The 16,806-nt window shown below is 47.3% G+C and overlaps 1 protein-coding gene and 1 long non-coding RNA gene across 2 annotated transcripts; one reads left to right on the plus strand and one right to left on the minus strand.

The window, feature by feature from the left end:
- The first annotated feature begins 568 nt into the window (after positions 1-568).
- Positions 569-1,113, plus strand: LOC116989818. The gene is made up of 3 exons (XR_004416324.1): positions 569-629; positions 719-814; positions 1,057-1,113. It is a non-coding gene; the product is annotated as an uncharacterized LOC116989818 (long non-coding RNA).
- A 9,210-nt stretch (positions 1,114-10,323) lies between these two features.
- LOC116989908 (tumor necrosis factor-like) lies at positions 10,324-11,619 on the minus strand. Its single transcript, XM_033047463.1, has 2 exons — positions 11,595-11,619; positions 10,324-10,828 (listed from the first exon to the last, which is right to left on the minus strand). The coding sequence occupies exons 1-2, from the start codon at positions 11,617-11,619 to the stop codon at positions 10,416-10,418; spliced, it is 438 nt and encodes a 145-aa protein (XP_032903354.1). The 3' UTR covers positions 10,324-10,415.
- Between the last annotated feature and the right edge of the window lie 5,187 nt (positions 11,620-16,806).

Genomic DNA, 16,806 nt, shown 5'->3' on the forward strand with positions numbered 1-16,806 from the left:
AGAGACTGCATCCACCCAAATTCTGCACTTTCGTCTATATTCAGGCCGGTTTAATGTCTAACTGACTCCTCCCTCGTGTGATTAGTTGGGAGTGGCCAGGACACTGAACACTGAACACTTGCAGCCCAATAACATTCATCCCCCCGAGACGGCAGCGCGCAGTGGAAAACATTTTGAACCAGGAAGTGGAGGATTTAACAGAGAGGGGCGGACTTAACATGGCTGCGAAAGACAGGTTCGTGAGTTGGACCGAGGAGGTAGTTTGTCCCATCTGCCTGGATTTCCTCACCGATCCTGTGTCACTGGAGTGTGGGCACAACTTCTGCCGCTCCTGTATCACACAGAGTTGGGACAGGGAGGCGAGAAACTCCTGCCCGGAATGTAGAGAGGAGTTTACAGACCGCGCCCTCAGGGTGAATCGAGCCTTGGTTAGACTGTCTGAGAAAGCTCGAACACTGAGCCTGAATCAGACAAAGAAGGAAAGTAAACTTCAGTGCGAGGAACATCAGGAAGAACTGAAGCTGTTTTGTGAAACGGACAAGATACTGATCTGTGTGGTTTGTGCAGCTGGGCGGGAACACAAGTCTCACAGCTTCATGCCGGTTAAAGAAGCTGTTGAAACCTACAAGGTAAATGCAAACTGAATTTAATCACATCATTTTAATTTATTCTATATTGATCAACAATTTAATTCTCTGATTTTCAATCACAATCACAGGATCAGGTGAAATATTCCATCCAGTCTCTCACCAAAAAGGAATCAGGGATCCAGCGAATGGAGCAGCAACAGAAACAGAAGATTTCTGGAGTTCTGGTGAGGCTTTCCAGTTTCGATTTCCTGATCTTGTGTAGGTTTGATCCCTGTGAAGCGTGTAATAATAGGGCAGCGCAGTGACACAAGTAGTGCTGCTGTATCCTAGTTCTGGTGAGCGGGTTCGACAAACTATTGAATTGCTAACGCTAGTATAACAATGCACAGGGCAAATGTCACGGTCAAAGTCGTGAGGAAACACAACCAGTGACATTATATATTGTTCTTCACCTTTCATTTCACAGGAAGAGTCACACAACCTTCAGTCCAAGATCACATCCCAGTTTGCTGAACTGCACCAGATTCTCACTGAGAAAAAGCAGCGCGCACCGGCAGATATCCGGGAGGAAGAGAAGAAGATTCTAAATACAATGGAGACAAATCTTAGAAAGATTCAATACAATTTAAGTTCCATTCATGAGAAACTCTTAAAGTTGAAGCAACAGCTGGATCAAAAAGACAGTCTGGTGTTTCTGAAGGTGAGGGGTTACACTACAGTTTGGTGAAGTGAAAGTGCACAGTCACAAAATGGTGGGGTGACATTTCTGAAATAAATGCATCATTTGCCACTAATTCAGAACTGGGTAAATGTTCCCCCTGTTCCAGAGCTGTGCTGCTGCTGTTCCCAAACTAAATGTCCTCCTGCATAATCTGTGGGATCTCTGCACTGCCTGCAGTCTCCTAGGGATGAGTTACTGTGATCTTGTCACTGAGTTAGTGGCTGTTTGATATTTCCCCAAAAAGATGGAAAATTTCCAGGAAAGAAAAGATCACGTGGAAAGTTTGTCGTATGTTCCTCTTTAGTGGGAAATAATTTTGTGGTGTTAAACCGATCTGTTAAAGGCAGCTTAATTATCATGCTCACGGATACACTTAATCAACCCCTGTGATTTATTCACCTTAACATGCTTTAAGGTCGCCAGCACTTAAGGGGACCTATTCTTTCCTAAATTATTCTTTTGCTCTTAAAGAGACCTATTCTCCCCCTAGTTATTATTTTGCAGTTAATACACTTGTAGAAACTCGACGGCAATATCCAATTTCTGTCTCTGTGACAATGACAATAAATGTTGGGCAATGGAACATTTCTGGGGCTTGTTGTAATTTGTGTGAAACTTCTGCTGTCGGGATGTGGATGTCCCGTCTCAGTCTACTCAAGATTTGAGTTTTATTTCTTGCAGGAGGAAGCTGGTGTGAAGAGGAGGTAAGACATGCTCTTGACTGAAACACTGCATGTTTGTGTAGAACAGCTCAAAAAATGTGTTAAGCTCAGTCTATAACCAGCTGCTAAATATTTGCAGGGTTAGTGATGAAGATAAAACACTCTCAGTGACAGACGCTGCGTTGCCGATTGAAAAATTCGATCACCACTTTTTGATGAACGTGCTGTGGAGAGAAACATCTGCCATTAAGCGAGGTAAAACATGTCCAGTTTCCTCTGTTCTTGTTTATAATGTATTTTAGTAATCAGTGAAGTTCATATATTGGTTCACAATGAGATCAGTGTGTTCTTAGTTGTACACACCCATCAAATCCACCCGTGAATCCCCTCTCTTTCAGCGACCCTACAACCACAAGTCCCCACACATTCTGTCCAACACCCGATCATTCACCCTCTGCTTCCTGCCATGGTCCAAGCCACCCCTCCCTCTCTCTCACCCTCCACTCAAAGAAACAGGGGCAGGTCATCAGAGGCAGGAAACATGTACCCGATGTTGAGGGAGTCCAGAACCAGGGGCCACACAGTTTAAGAATAAGGAGTAAGCCATTTAAAACGGAGACGAGGAAACACTTTTTCTCACAGAGAGTTGTGAGTCTGTGGAATTCTCTGCCTCAGTGGGCGGTGGAGGCCGGTTCTCTGGATGGTTTCAAGAGAGAGCTAGATAGGGCTCTTAAAGATAGCGGAGTCAGGGGATATGGGGAGAAGGCAGGAACGGGGTACTGATTGGGAATGATCAGCCTTGATCACATTGAATGGCGGTGCTGGCTCGATGGGGGCGAATGGCCTACTCCTGCACCCATTGTCTATAGTCTATTGTCACTCGCCTCAATATAACCATATAACCATATAACAATTACAGCACAGAAACAGTCCATCTCGGCCCTACAAGTCCGTGCCGAACAATTATTTTCCCCTATTCCCATCTGCCTGCACTCAGACCATAACCCTCCATTCCCTTCTCATCCATATACCTATCCAATTTATTTTTAAATGATAACATCGAACCTGCCTCCACCACTTCCACTAGAAGCTCATTCCACACAGCTACCACTCTCTGAGTAAAGAAGTGCCCCCTCATGTTACCCCTAAATTTCTGTCCCTTAATTCTCAAGTCATGTCCTCTTGTTTGAATCTTCCCTACTCTCAGTGGGAAAAGCGTATCCACGTCAACTCTGTATATCCCTCTCATCATTTAAAAAACCTCTATCAAGTCCCCCCTTAACCTTCTGCGCTCCAGAGAATAAAGACCTAACTTATTCAACCTTTCTCTGTAAATTAGTCGTTGAAACCCAGGCAACATTCTAGTAAATCTCCTCTGTAATCTCTCTATATTGTTGACATCCTTCCTATAATTGGGCGACCAAAATTGTACCCCATACTCCAGAATTGGTCTCACCAATGCCTTGTACAATTTTAACATTACATCCCAACTTCTATACTCAATGCTCTGAGTTATAAAGGCTAGCATACCAAAAGCCTTCTTCACCACCCTATCTACATGAGATTCCACCTTCAGGGAACTATGCACAGTTATTCCCAGATCCCTCTGTTCAACTGCATTCCTCAATTTGTTACCATTTACCATGTACGTCCTATTTTGATTTGTCCCGCCAAGATGTAGCACCTCACACTTATCAGCATTAAACTCCATCTGCCATCTTTCAGCCCATTCTTCCAAATGGCCTAAATCTCTCTGTAAACTTTGGAAATCTACTTAATTATCCACAACACCCCCTATCTTGGTATCATCTGCATACTTACTAATCCAATTGACCACACATTCATCCAGATCATTGATGTACATGACAAACAACATTGGACCCAACACAGATCCCTGAGGCACCCCACTCGTCACCTGCCTCCAACCTGACAAACAGCCATCCACCATCACTCTCTGGCGTCTCCCATTCAGCCACTGTTGAATCCATCTTGCTACTCCTGCATTTATACCCAACAGTTGACCTTTCTTAACCAACCTTCCATGAGGAACCTTGTCAAAGGCCTTACAAAAGTCCATATAGACAACATCCACTGCTTTCCCCTCATCAATTTCCCTAGTAACCTCTTCAAAAAATTTAAGAAGTTTAGTCAAACATGACCTTCCAGGCACAAATCCATGTTGACTGTTCCTAATCAGACGCTGTTTTACCAGATGCTTATATATATTATCTCTAAGTATCTTTTCCATTAATTTGCCCACCACTGAAGTCAAACTAACAGGTCTGTAATTGCTAGGTTTACTCCTAGAACCCTTTTTCAACAATGGAACAACATGCACAGTACGCCAATCCTCCGGCACTATTCCCGTTTCTAATGACATTTGAAATATTTCTGTCATAGCCCCTGCTATTTCTACACTAACTTCCCTCAATGTCCTAGGGAATATCCTGTCAGGACCTGGAGACTTATCCACTTCTATATTTTTCCAAAGTGTCAGTACTTCTTTTTCTTTGAATCTCATAGTATCCATAGCTACTCTACTATTTTCCCTTACCTCACATAATTCAATATCCCTCTCCTTGGTGAATACCGAATAAAAGAAATTGTTCAATATCTCCCCCATCCCTTTTGGCTCTGCAGATAGCTGTCCACTCTGTCTCTCTAACGGACCAATGTTATCCCTCGTTATCCTTTTGCTATTAATATAGCTGTAGAAACCCTTTGGATTTACTTTCACCTTACCTGCCAAAACAACCTCATATCTTATTTTAGCTTTTCTAATTTATATCTTAAGATTCTTTTTACATTCCTTATACTCCTCAAGCACCTCATTTACTCCATGCTGCCTATAATTATTGTAGATCTCACTCTTTTTCCGAACCACGTGTCCAATTTCCTTTGAAAACCAGGGCTCTTTCCAATTTTTACTGTTTCCTTTCAACCGAACAGGGACATAAAGATTCTCTACTCTTAAAATTTCCCCTTTAAATGTCCTCCATTTCTCTTCTACGTCCTTCCCATAAAACAAAATGTCCCAATTCACTCCTTTTAAATAATTTCGCATCTCATCAAAGTTAGCCTTTCTCCAATCAAAAATCTCAACCCTAGGTCCAGATCTGACCCTCTCCATAATTATATTGAAACTAATGGTATTGTAATCACTGGACCCGAACTGCCCCCCAACGCATACCTCCGCCACCTGTCCCGTCTCATTTCCTAACAGGAGGTCCAACACTGCCCCTCCTCTAGTAGGCACCTCTACGTATTGCTGCAAAAAACTATCCTGCACACATTTTACAAACTCCAAACCATCCAGCCCATTTTCAGAATGTGTTTCCCAGTCTATGTGTGGAAAATTGAAATCTCCCACAATCACTACCTTGTGCTTACTACTAATATCTGCTATCTCCTTACATATTTGCTCTTCCAATTCTCGCTCCCCATTTGGCGGTCTATAATGCACCCCTATAAGTGTTGCTACACCTTTCCCACTCTCAGTTCCACCCAAATAACCTCCCTAGATGAGCCCTTCAATCTATCCTGCCAAAGCACTGCTGTAATATCTTCCCTGACGAGCAATGCAACACCTCCACCTCTTGCCCCTCCAATTCTATCACACGTAAAGCAACAAAATCCTGGAATATTTAGTTTCCAATCACAGCCCTCCTGCAACCATGTTTCACTGATCGCCACAACATCATACTTCCAGGTGCCAATCCAGGCTCTAAGCTCATCCACCTTTCTTACAATGCTCCTAGCATTAAAATATGCACATTTAAGAAACCCCCGCCTCTTATTCTCTGTTTATTTCCTTTTTCTTCTTTTCCCCTTGTGTCCGAGTACTTCCCTTCTCTGCCTCCTGCCTCACACTCAATCTACTAGTTTTCTCTATTTGAGTCCCTCCCCCCAACCATTCTAGTTTAAAGTCTCCCCAGTTGCCTTTGCAAATTTCCCCGCCAGGATATTGGTCTCCCTCGGGTTCAAGTGCAACCTGTCCTTTCTCTACAGGTCACACCTTCCCCAAAAGAAGTCCCAATGATCCAGAAACTTGAATCCCTGCCCTCTGCACCAGTCCTTCAGCCACGCATTTATCCTCCTCTTGCTCCGATCTGCCTCCACATGTGAATAGCCCGCTTCATTCCTCCATCCACACCGCAATCTCGCAATCCTCCCCACTCTCCGCACTCGTCCTCCCCGTACACCCTCCCCCTCGCCTCCCGAAATTCCCCTCTCCATCCCTGGCTAAAAACACCCGGATAAATGTCTGTTATCCACCCGATGTTGTTGTGGGTGAAGCCCCGGGCAAGGTATCAGATGTCCGCCCGCCTGTGCCCGAGCCTCCCCCCGACCCCCGGGGACTCTCTGATTCTCTGATTCTCCCCCCAGTCTCCGTCACCCTGGATGTGAAAACAGCGCATCCGCGGCTCCAGGTGTCTGAGGATCGGAAGAGGATGAGACTGACCCGGACCGAGAGGAGTCTCCCTAACACCGGGAAGAGGTTTACAGGCTGGCAGTGTGTGCTGGGATCGGAGGGATTCACATCGGGGAGACATTACTGGGAGGTGGAGGTGGCGGGGTGTCGGGGCTGGAGTCTGGGAGTCGCCGCAGAGTCTGTGGAGAGGAAGAGACGGGTCACACTGACCCCGGAGACAGGAGTCTGGATCATCGAGCGGTGTGGTGACGGGTTTGATGCATTCACCTCTCCTCGATCCCCTCTCCCCGCCCGTCCCATCCCCGGGAGGGTGGGAGTTTATCTCAGTTACGAGTCCGGGACAGTTTCATTTTACGACGCGGACACCAAGTCCCATCTCCACACCTTCACTGGGAATAAATTCACGGAGAAACTTTATCCTTTCTTCGCGACTTGGCATAAAAACCAGTGGCTGCGAATCTGCTCCGGTTCCGCTCCGGGTGTGCAAAAAGGTCGGGTCCCGGGACCGGCGTCAGGAGCGGGGCTCAGGGGCTGTGGGGCAGAAACCCGGTGGACAACAGGTCGGCGCTGAACGAACGGCTCCCATTTAATCCCCAAATTCCGCGTCGTGAAACAAACCCCAGTGAGCGCGGAAATAAAACCAGGGGGAATGTAAATGTGGGAAGAGTGAAATAAACAGTGAACTGTGTCTATCTGTGTCTCTCATTTCTCCGTTCCTCCTGTTTCTCTCTCTGTCTGCTCCTTGTCTGGATCCGAGATTCCTTGTCTCCATTTCTCTCTCTAGATTTACGAGGATGTTGCCACAACTAGAGCCACTGAGCTATAGGGAGAGGTTGAGTAGGCTGGGTCTCTATTCCATGGAGCACAGGAGGAAGAAGGGTGATCTTATAGATGTGTATAAAATCACGAGAGGAATAGATCGGGTAGATGCACAGAGTCTCTTGCCCACAGTAGGTGAATCGAGGACCAGAGGACAAAGGTTTAAGGAGAAGGGGGAAGGATTTAATAAGAATTTTAACACAAAAGGTGGTGGGTGTATGGAACAAGCTGCCAGAGGAGGTAGTTGAGGCAGAGACTATCCCAATGATTAGACTGGTACATAGATAGACAATAGACAATAGGTGGAGTAGGCCATTCAGCCCTTCGAGCCACCACCGCCATTCAATGTGATCATCCACAATCAGTACCCAGTTCCTGCCTTCTCCCCATATCCACTGACTCCGCTATCTTTAAGAGCCCTCTCTCTTGAAAGCATCCAGAGAACCGGCCTCCACCGCCCAGGCAAAGAATTCCACAGGCTCACAACTCTCTGTGTGAAAAAGTTTTTCCTCGTCTCCGTTCTAGATGGCCTACCCCTTATTCTTAAACTGTGGTCCCTGGTTCTGGACTCCCACAACATCGGGAACATATTTCCCGCCTCTCGTGTGTCCAAACTCTGAATAATCTTATATGTTTCAATAAGATATCCTCTCATCCTTCTAAACGCCAGAGTGTACAAGCCCAGCTGCTCCATTCTCTCAGCATATGACAGTCCCGCCATCCCGGAAATTAACCTTGTGAACCTACGGTGCACTCCCTCAATAGCAATAATGTCCTTCCTCCAATTAGGGGACCAAAACTGCTCACAATACTCCAGGTGTGGTCTCACTAGGGCTCTGTACAACTGCAGAAGGACCTCTTTTCTCCTATACTCAACTCCTCTTGTTATGAAGGGCAACAGGCCATTCGCTTTCTTCACTACCTGCTGTACCTGCATGCTTACTTTCATTGACTGATGAACAAGGACCCCCAGATCCCGCTGGACTTCCCCTTTCCCCAATTTGACACAATTTAGATAGTAATCTGCCTTCCTGTTTTTGCTACCAAAGTGGATAACCTCATCTACCCCAATGATGGGAGAGCTGCCTCACCCGCTGAGTTACTCCAGCATTTTGTGTCTACCTTTGGTGGTTGTCCTTGATGATAGATGCCGCCTCCTTGAGGCTGCGCCTGGTGTAGGTGCTTTCGATGGTGGGGGGTGGCTGTGGCTGTGGCCGTGATGGACCGGTCTGAGTCCACCACTCTCCGCAGCCTTGGATAGAGAAGATGTTAGAGGTGGTGGAAGCAAACAGCTGCCTCGCCTGACACCTCCCTGCACACATCCACCAACTAACACACGTTGGCAATCCCGATTTCTACCGGCTGGTGGTGCCGTGGAGCCGTGGAAAATTATCCGCCTGCGGCTGCTCTGGACACGAAGTCGCGTCCCGCTCTCCGACGCCTGGTGGCGGTGTTGGACCGCATCTGAAGGAGGGCGCAGCGGTTGTGTTGCTGTCTCTCGGCGCCAGAGTCCCGGGTTCGATCCCGGGGACGGGCGCTGTCTGCGCGGAGTTAGCATGTTTTCTTCCCATGACCTGCGTGGGTTTTCTCCGGGTTCTACTGTTTTCTCCCACACTCCAAAGACGTACAGGTTTGTAGGGTTTGGTGTAAGATTGTAAATTGTCCCCAATGTGCAGGCTAGTGCTAGTGTCCGGGGATCGCTGGTCGGGCGTGGACTCGGTGGGCAAACGTAGCCTGTTTCCGCGCTATATCTCTAAGCAACCAACCAAACTCGAACAGCCATGAACCACTTCCTCTCCCAGCTCCCTTCCTCTCACCCCCCATCCCCCTCAGTCTCTGCCTCTGGACTCAATTCAGGATTATACAACCAACCTCGAGAAATCAGTTATGATACTTAAGATACTTTTATTAACAGTCTGATAATAATTATATAAATAGAATAAATAACAATATAATCGCAGCAATTAATAAATATATTCAAGTAATAATTTAAATCAATATTATACATCAAGATACAGATTTTGATATCTATAGACATCGTTAAACAGATGAGACTTTTTCCTGTATAAATTCTATATTCTGGCGATTGCCACAGTTGACATGTGACTCTGGTTTGAGGTTCTCACTGGGTGAGATGGGACATGTTCTCTCCAGGGTTATCACCTGATGATTGAAGATCTCGGGTGCCTACGAGAAGATGTTGACTCCATTGGAGCCGACAGAATTTAGGAAGCACTCTGGACATTCCAGAGGGATGGATAGAAGCAGCTGGCATCCCATGGAAGAAAAAAACCCAGCCACAGAAAGTAGACCCAAATGACTATTTTTTTGAGTGGAGAGCTGACTCATATCGTGCACAGATATTTTTAGTCGGGTGGGAGACAACTAGTTACAAATAACAAATGTTGCAACTTCCCCCAAAACAGGACCAAATTAGCGATTTGGAAATCAAGTCAACTGTAGCGCGTATGACTGGGTCCACCCACCAACCAGGAAGCTCAGGGCCTCAGCAGGCACTTGCCCATTGAGGGGACCCATAGAGGTCCAACATAGGGGACCGACCGAGTCTGGAGAAGGTCCAGACCCAAAACGTGGCTTCATCCATGTCCTCCAGAGATGCTGCCTGCCCTGCTGAGTTACTCCAGCACTTTGTGTTTTACAGAGAGAGATTGCAATGCCGTCCCCTCAAGGATCAATAACTGGCCATAAAGCTAAACAGCCTGAATATCAGACCTGATACTTTGCTTAGTAGATATTAGAATCGGGGTTGGGAGATTGCAACCTTCACGTGGCCCACGAATCCAATCAACCTGGCGTGCCCAATCAAATAAGAATCGATTAGAACAAGTTGAAAGACAATTTTAGGCTGTGCACGACATACGCAAGAAGAAGATATTAGAACTATCTGCGTAATTACCCTAAAGAATACCTGTTACAACAAGAACAAAAAACGAATTTAATACAAATTAACATTTAACCATTAAACAGAAAAACCTGCTTATATTGGACTTAAACCAAGCATTGAATGCCCAAAAGGCTACTGTATAGGACAATGTGCCCCATTGTGTGTTTGACAATAGACAATAGACAATAGGTGCAGGAGTAGGCCATTCGGCCCTTCGAGCCAGCACTGCCATTCAAACTGTTGTTTCAGTCGAAACATCGCACCTAGTTGCTCTTATCTGGGTTCCTCACAAGGCGAATATACCAAAGAAGGTTTTCCCATGAGCAATGTCCACAAAGCTCACCACCTTCTCAGTAACCCTGGAGTAGATCTGGTCTCCCTCCAGGAAGTGGAAGATGGCTCCCTGGTAGGATGTCTTGTACCATGGTTCGCCGTGAGGGCCGTATTCGCAGACGGACTTGATGGCCTTCAGGAGCAGGTTCTCATCTGGGTAGCTGGCCGAGAGCGAGGAGATGTTGTGGCTCAGGTAGGTGGGTTTCTCCTGGCAGCTTCTGCCATGAAAGACCACCTGGGTGTAGACAAAGTACTGCCCGGCGGTCCGGATCACCAGCCCGTTGTTCTCGAAATCTATTCCTTCTGTTAGTGTGGAGTCTGCCTCGTCCTGCCAGACAACCTCTTTGCCTTCGATGATACTCGTTGCTGTAAGAGAGGAGAGGCACCGTGAGCATGGATGAATGAATGGATGATTGCATGAATGAATGTGTCAATGAATGAGTGAATGATTGAATGAATGAATGAATGAATGAATGAATGAATGAATGAATGAATGAATGATTGAATGAATGAATGAGTGAATGAATGAATGAATGAATGAATGAATGAATGAATGAATGAATGAGTGAATGAATGAATGAGTGAATGAATGAATGACTGAGTGAATGAATGAATGAGTGAATGAATGAATGAATGAGTGAATTAATGAATGAAGGAATGGATGAGTGAATGAATGAATGAATGAGTGAATGAATGAAGGAATGAATGAGTGAATGAATGAGTGAATGAATGAATGAAGGAATGAGTGAATGAATGAATGAGTGAATAAATGAATGAGTGAATGAATGAGTGAATGAATGAATGAATGAGTGAATGAATGAATGTGTGAATGAACGAATGAGTGAATGAATGGGTGAACGAGTGAATGAATGAGTGAATGAATGAGTGAGTGAGTGAGTGATTGAATGAATGAATGAATGAATGAATGAATGAATGAATGAATGAATGAATGAATGAGTAAATGAATGAGTGAGTGAATGAATTAATGAACGAATTAGTGAATGTAGGAATGAATGAGCGAATTAATGAATTAATGAATGTGTGAATGAGTGAATAAATGAGTGAATGAAAAAATGAATGAATACTTCATGGTCACGTGTGCAAAGTCAAATGAAACTCTATGCTTTCATGCCCAATGTATGCAATAGTCGCCACATAAAGGACGCCGAAAAAGTTACCCACGCAGGGTCTTCCGTTGTTCTTCCACCCCCCACCCCCTTCCCCACTGTGATCCCCTCACGCCGGGTCCTCCTATGTTCCCCCCCCCCCCCTCCCACTGCCCGCCGCTGCCCGCTGCCTCTCACCTGTGACATGCGCAGCTATGTTCGACCTCTTCGCGTTTACCACTTCCTTCACGATCCGTTCGAGATCTGGATGGGAAGAAAGCATGAGGATTAGTTGTGGTGTCGCCTTGACCCGATAATTGAACGAAACGCACGTGTGTGTGTGTGTGTGGGGTGGGGGGGGGGGGGGGGGGGGGGTAAGGGAGAAGCGAAAATAGGAGAGGGTGAGAGAAGATAGCCACAAAAAAGCTGGAGTAACTCAGCGGGACGGGCAGCATCTCAGAAGAGAAGGAATGGGAGACGTTTCGGGTCGAGACCCTTCTTCAGACAAGGAAGAAGTGAGAATAGACAATAGACAATAGACAATAGGTGCAGGAGGAGGCCATTCGGCCCTTTGAGCCAGCACCGCCATTCAATGTGGTCATGGCTGATCATCCCCAATCAGTACCCCGTTCCTGCCTTCTCCCCATATCCCCTGACTCCACTGTCTTTAAGAGCCACATCTAGCTCCCTCGTGAAAGTATCCAGAGAACCACCGCTCCACTGATCAAGAATCTATCTATCTCTCCCTTAAAAACGAGACAGAGAAACCCACAGGCTCACAACTCTCTGTGTGAAAAAGTGTTTTCTCATCTCCGTTTGAAATGGCTTACCCCTTATTCCTAAAAGGGGAAATGGGGCTGGAGCCACGATGCATTGAACTGGGCAGGAAAGAGAGAGACCGTATAACCATATAACATTCACAGCACGGAAACAGGCCATCTCGGCCCTTCTAGTCCGTGCCGAACACTTACTCTCACCTAGTCCCATCTACCTGCACTCAGACCATAACCCTCCATTCCTTTCCCGTCCATATACCTATCCAATTTATTTTTAAATTATAAAATCGAACCTGCCTCCACCACTTCCACTGGAAGCTCATTCCACACAGCTACCACTCTCTGAGTAAAGAAGTTCCCCCTCATGTTTCCCCTAAACTTCTGTCCCTTAATTCTCAAGTCATGTCCTCTTGTTTGAATCTTCCCTACTCTCAATGGGAAAAGCTTATCCACGTCAACTCTGTCTATCCCTCTCATCATTTTAAAGACCTCTATCAAGTGTTCCCTTAACCTTCTGCGCTCCAAAGAATAAAGACCTAACTTGTTCAACCTTAGTTGCTGAAACCCAGGCAACATTCTAGTAAAGGGACAGCGAAAGAAAGGACGCAAACGATAGTAGGAACCTGGAGAGTGAGCAGGAAGTAGGTGGCGTGGAGGGGAAGAGGGGGGGGGGGGGGCTAGACAGCGCTGGAGCGAGGTGAGACACTCTCTGTGTGTGTATAAGGTACACTCACCGTCGCTTGTCTGGAAGCTTGCAGATGCGATCTCCGAGCTCTGCGCCGCGTCCTGTGGCAAACGAGACAGTGTTAAAATACGTAATTTTGCCCAGATCAACCCCCTACCCCTTCCAGCCCGGGTCTGCAGGACACAGGCCGTGTCTGGACAGGGCCAACCCGTGACAAACAGCTGGTCTTCAACGGGACTCGCGTTAGAGAAGCCTCGAAAGCATTTGATCCATTTCCCCTCCAGGCGTAAAGGATTCTCAATACAAACTTATAGAATTCTCTCATTCTCCGAGGGGGGAAATAAATTGTGTGGTTCAATTTTTCCCAAGCCATTTAACCCACAAACCTGTACGTCTTTGGGGGTGCGGGATAAAACTACATTTAAGAGCCTTCTTATTCAGGTAAGGCTTAAGATAAGAGGGGGTCGGTGTGGTGGGGTGGGGGAATGGGGGGGGGGGGGGTTAAGAGGGACCTCAGGAGCAGTTATTTTCACTGCGAGGTTATCTGGACCGAGCTGCCAGAGGAAGCTATACAGGTTGATATAATTCAATTTTAGTTTAGTTTAGAGATACAGCGCGAAAACAGGCCCTTCGGCCCACCGGGTCCGTCCGCGCCGACCAGCGATCCCCGCACACTAACACTATCCTGCACCCACTAGGGACAATTTTTACATTTGCACCAAGCCAATTAACCTACAAACCTGCGCGTCTTTGGAGTGTGGGAGGAAACCGATGATCTCGGAGGTCACGGGGAGAACGTGCAAACTCCGTACAGACAGCACCCGTAGTCGGGATCGAACCCGGGTCTCCGGCGCTGCATTCGCTGTGAGGCAGCAACTCTACCGCTGCGCCACCATGACCGCCCGAGGATTGGGATTGTAATCTTTTAAAATGCATTCATACGTATGGATAGGAAAGGTTTAGACAACTATGGCCCTAATGGAATTAGCCAATATGCCAACTTGGTCGGCATGGACAAGGCGGGCCGAAGGGCCAGTCTTCGTAGTGTGCACGATGTAACTTGAGTAGAATTGGGCCCTTTGGCCCGCCTCCGCCATTCAATCGTGGCTGATCTATCTTTCCCCACACAACCCCATTCTCCTGCCTTCTCCCCATAACTATAGACAATAGACAATAGGTACAGGAGTAGACCATTCGGCCCTTCCAGCCAGCACCGCCATTCAATGTGATTATGGCTGATCATCCACAATCAGTACCCCGTTCCTGCCTTCTCCCCATATCCCCTGACTCCGCTATCTTTAAGAGCCCTATCTAGCTCTCTCTTGAAAGCGTCCAGAGAACCGGCTTCCACAGCCCTCTGAGGCAGAGAATTCCACCGACTCGCAACTCTCTGGATGAAAAACACCTGACAGAATCTATCTATCCTGGTTAAAAAAAATATCCATTGACTTGGGCTCCACCACCCTCTGACTAAAGACATTTTTCCTCGTCTCCTTTTTTTCTGAGGCTGTGCCCTCTGGTCCTAGACTCTCTCGCTGGCAGAGTCAAAGAACTGCAGATGCTGGTTTACAAAGACAGACACAAAGTGCCGGGGAAGCATCTCAGATTGGCTATATTTCTGGACGGGACCCTTCCTCAAGTAACGGGCCGGTAGAGTTGCCGCCTCGCCTCGCAGCGCCAGAGACCCGGGTTCGATCCCGACCACGGGCGCTGTCTGTACGGAGTTTGCACGTTCTCCCCGTGACCCGCGTGGGTTTTCTCCGGTTGCTCCGGTCCCCTCCCACACTCTAAAGACGTACGGGTTTCTAGGTTAAACGGCCCCGGTAACATTGTAAATTGTCCCCCGAAGTGTGTGTGCAGGGATCGCTGGTCGGCGCGGACTCGCTGGGCCGAAGGGCCTGTTTCCGCGCTGTATGTCTAAGCAAAGCTAAGCTAAGATTGTTGTAGAGGGGGGGAGCGGGGCGAGAGTAGGGGACGAACGATCACTCTAACTCTGTCACTTACCACCTGTGTTGGGACTGCCTTCATCTGATGTAGTATGGTGTAGGTGGCGAGGGTTACCAAGGCGAGGAGCGCCAGAGCGCAGAGAGACTGCCAGAAGCAGCCTCTACCCCGTGGTTCTCTGACCACCACGACAGTCCCCTTCTCCGCGTCCAGCGACATCTTGTCTTGTTCCATGCTCGTTGTGTAGATAGTTCGCTGCTTCTCACTCGTCGCTTCTCTGTCTGTCTCTCGAGTCCGTGTGTGTGAGTTTGTGTGTTTGTGTTCGGTCACAGCAGATCCACTCCTTATATACGCTGGGACTTGGAAAGAAAAGAGTTATAAGGGGAGGCGTGATGTAATCGGAAAGGGAAGCACTTTGAGGAATGGAAATTAGATGTAGAGACAGAGAGAGAGAATGTCCATGTAACTCTCGGCCCGCCCACAAGTTTCCTCTCTACCCTCCACAGAACAGTTTCACGGCGTCCCATCGTCACTTGAGGTTAGTTTAGTCTAGTTTAGAGATACAGCGCGGAAACAGGCCCTTCGGCCCACCGAGTCCGCGCTAGCCAGCCATCCCCACACACTTACAAAATCCTAAATTGAGGAAGGACATTCTTGCTGGCAGGCAAAAAAATGCTGGAGAAACTCCGCGGGCGAGGCAGCATCTATGCGGCGAAGGAAATAGGCAACGTTTCGGGTCGAGACCCTTCTTCAGACATTCTTGCTATTGAGGGAGCCCAGCGTAGGTTCACCAGGTTAATTCCCGGGATGGCCGGACTGTCATATGCTGAGAGAATGGAACGGCTGGGCTTGTACACTCTGGAGTTTAGAAGGATGAGAGGATATCTTATTGAAACATATAAGATTATTAAGGGTTTGGACACGCTAGGGGCAGGAAACATGTTCCCAACCAGATACAACTAAATTTAAGGTAGCTCTTTCTTCCCAAAAACTCTTTCTGGCTTAAGTCTTCCCTCCACCACCTCCAATTCCATTTGGAATATTTTGGAGGACCAAGAAACTAAGAAACCAAGATGTTGGGGGGGGGGGGGGTCCAGAACCAGGGGCCACACATTTTAAGAATAAGGGGTAAGCCATTTAGAACGGAGACGAGGAAACACTTTTTCTCACAGAGAGTTGTGAGTCTGTGGAATTCTCTGCCTCAGAGGGTGGTGGAGGCCGGTTCTCTGGATGCTTTCAAGAGAGAGCTAGATAGGGCTCTTAAAGATAGTGGAGTCAGGGGATATGGGGAGAAGGCAGGAACGGGGTACTGATTGGGGATGATCAGCCATGATTACAGTGAATGGCGGTGCTGGCTCGAAGGGCCGAATGGCCTCCTCCTGCACCTATTGTCTATTGTCAACTGTTTACACACACTAGGGTGTATATACAATTTCACCAAGCCAATTAATTTATAATCCTGTAGGTCTTTGGAGTGCAGGAGGAAACCGGAGCTCCCGGAGAGTTTGCAGGTCCTTGTCATGGTGAGGGCAGGAACAGGGAGATAGAGAGTCTGAATGTGTGGCTGAGGAGCTGGTGCGGGGAGCAGGGATTTAGATTCTTAGACCACTGGCATCTGTTTTGGGGAAAGATGAATTGTACAAAAAGGACGGGTTGCACAGTAGAGAGCATGCTGACCGGTTGCATCGTGGCTTGGTTCGGCAATTTGAGCGCCCTGGAGAGGAAAAGACTACAAAAAGTAGTAAACACTGCCCAGTCCATCATCGGCTCTGACCTTCCTTCCATCGAGGGGATTTATCGCAGTCACTGCCTCAAAAAGGCTGGCAGTATCAT

The sequence above is a fragment of the Amblyraja radiata genome, chromosome 30, assembly GCF_010909765.2.
Source record: "Amblyraja radiata isolate CabotCenter1 chromosome 30, sAmbRad1.1.pri, whole genome shotgun sequence".
NCBI classification, from domain to species: Eukaryota; Metazoa; Chordata; class Chondrichthyes; order Rajiformes; family Rajidae; genus Amblyraja; species Amblyraja radiata.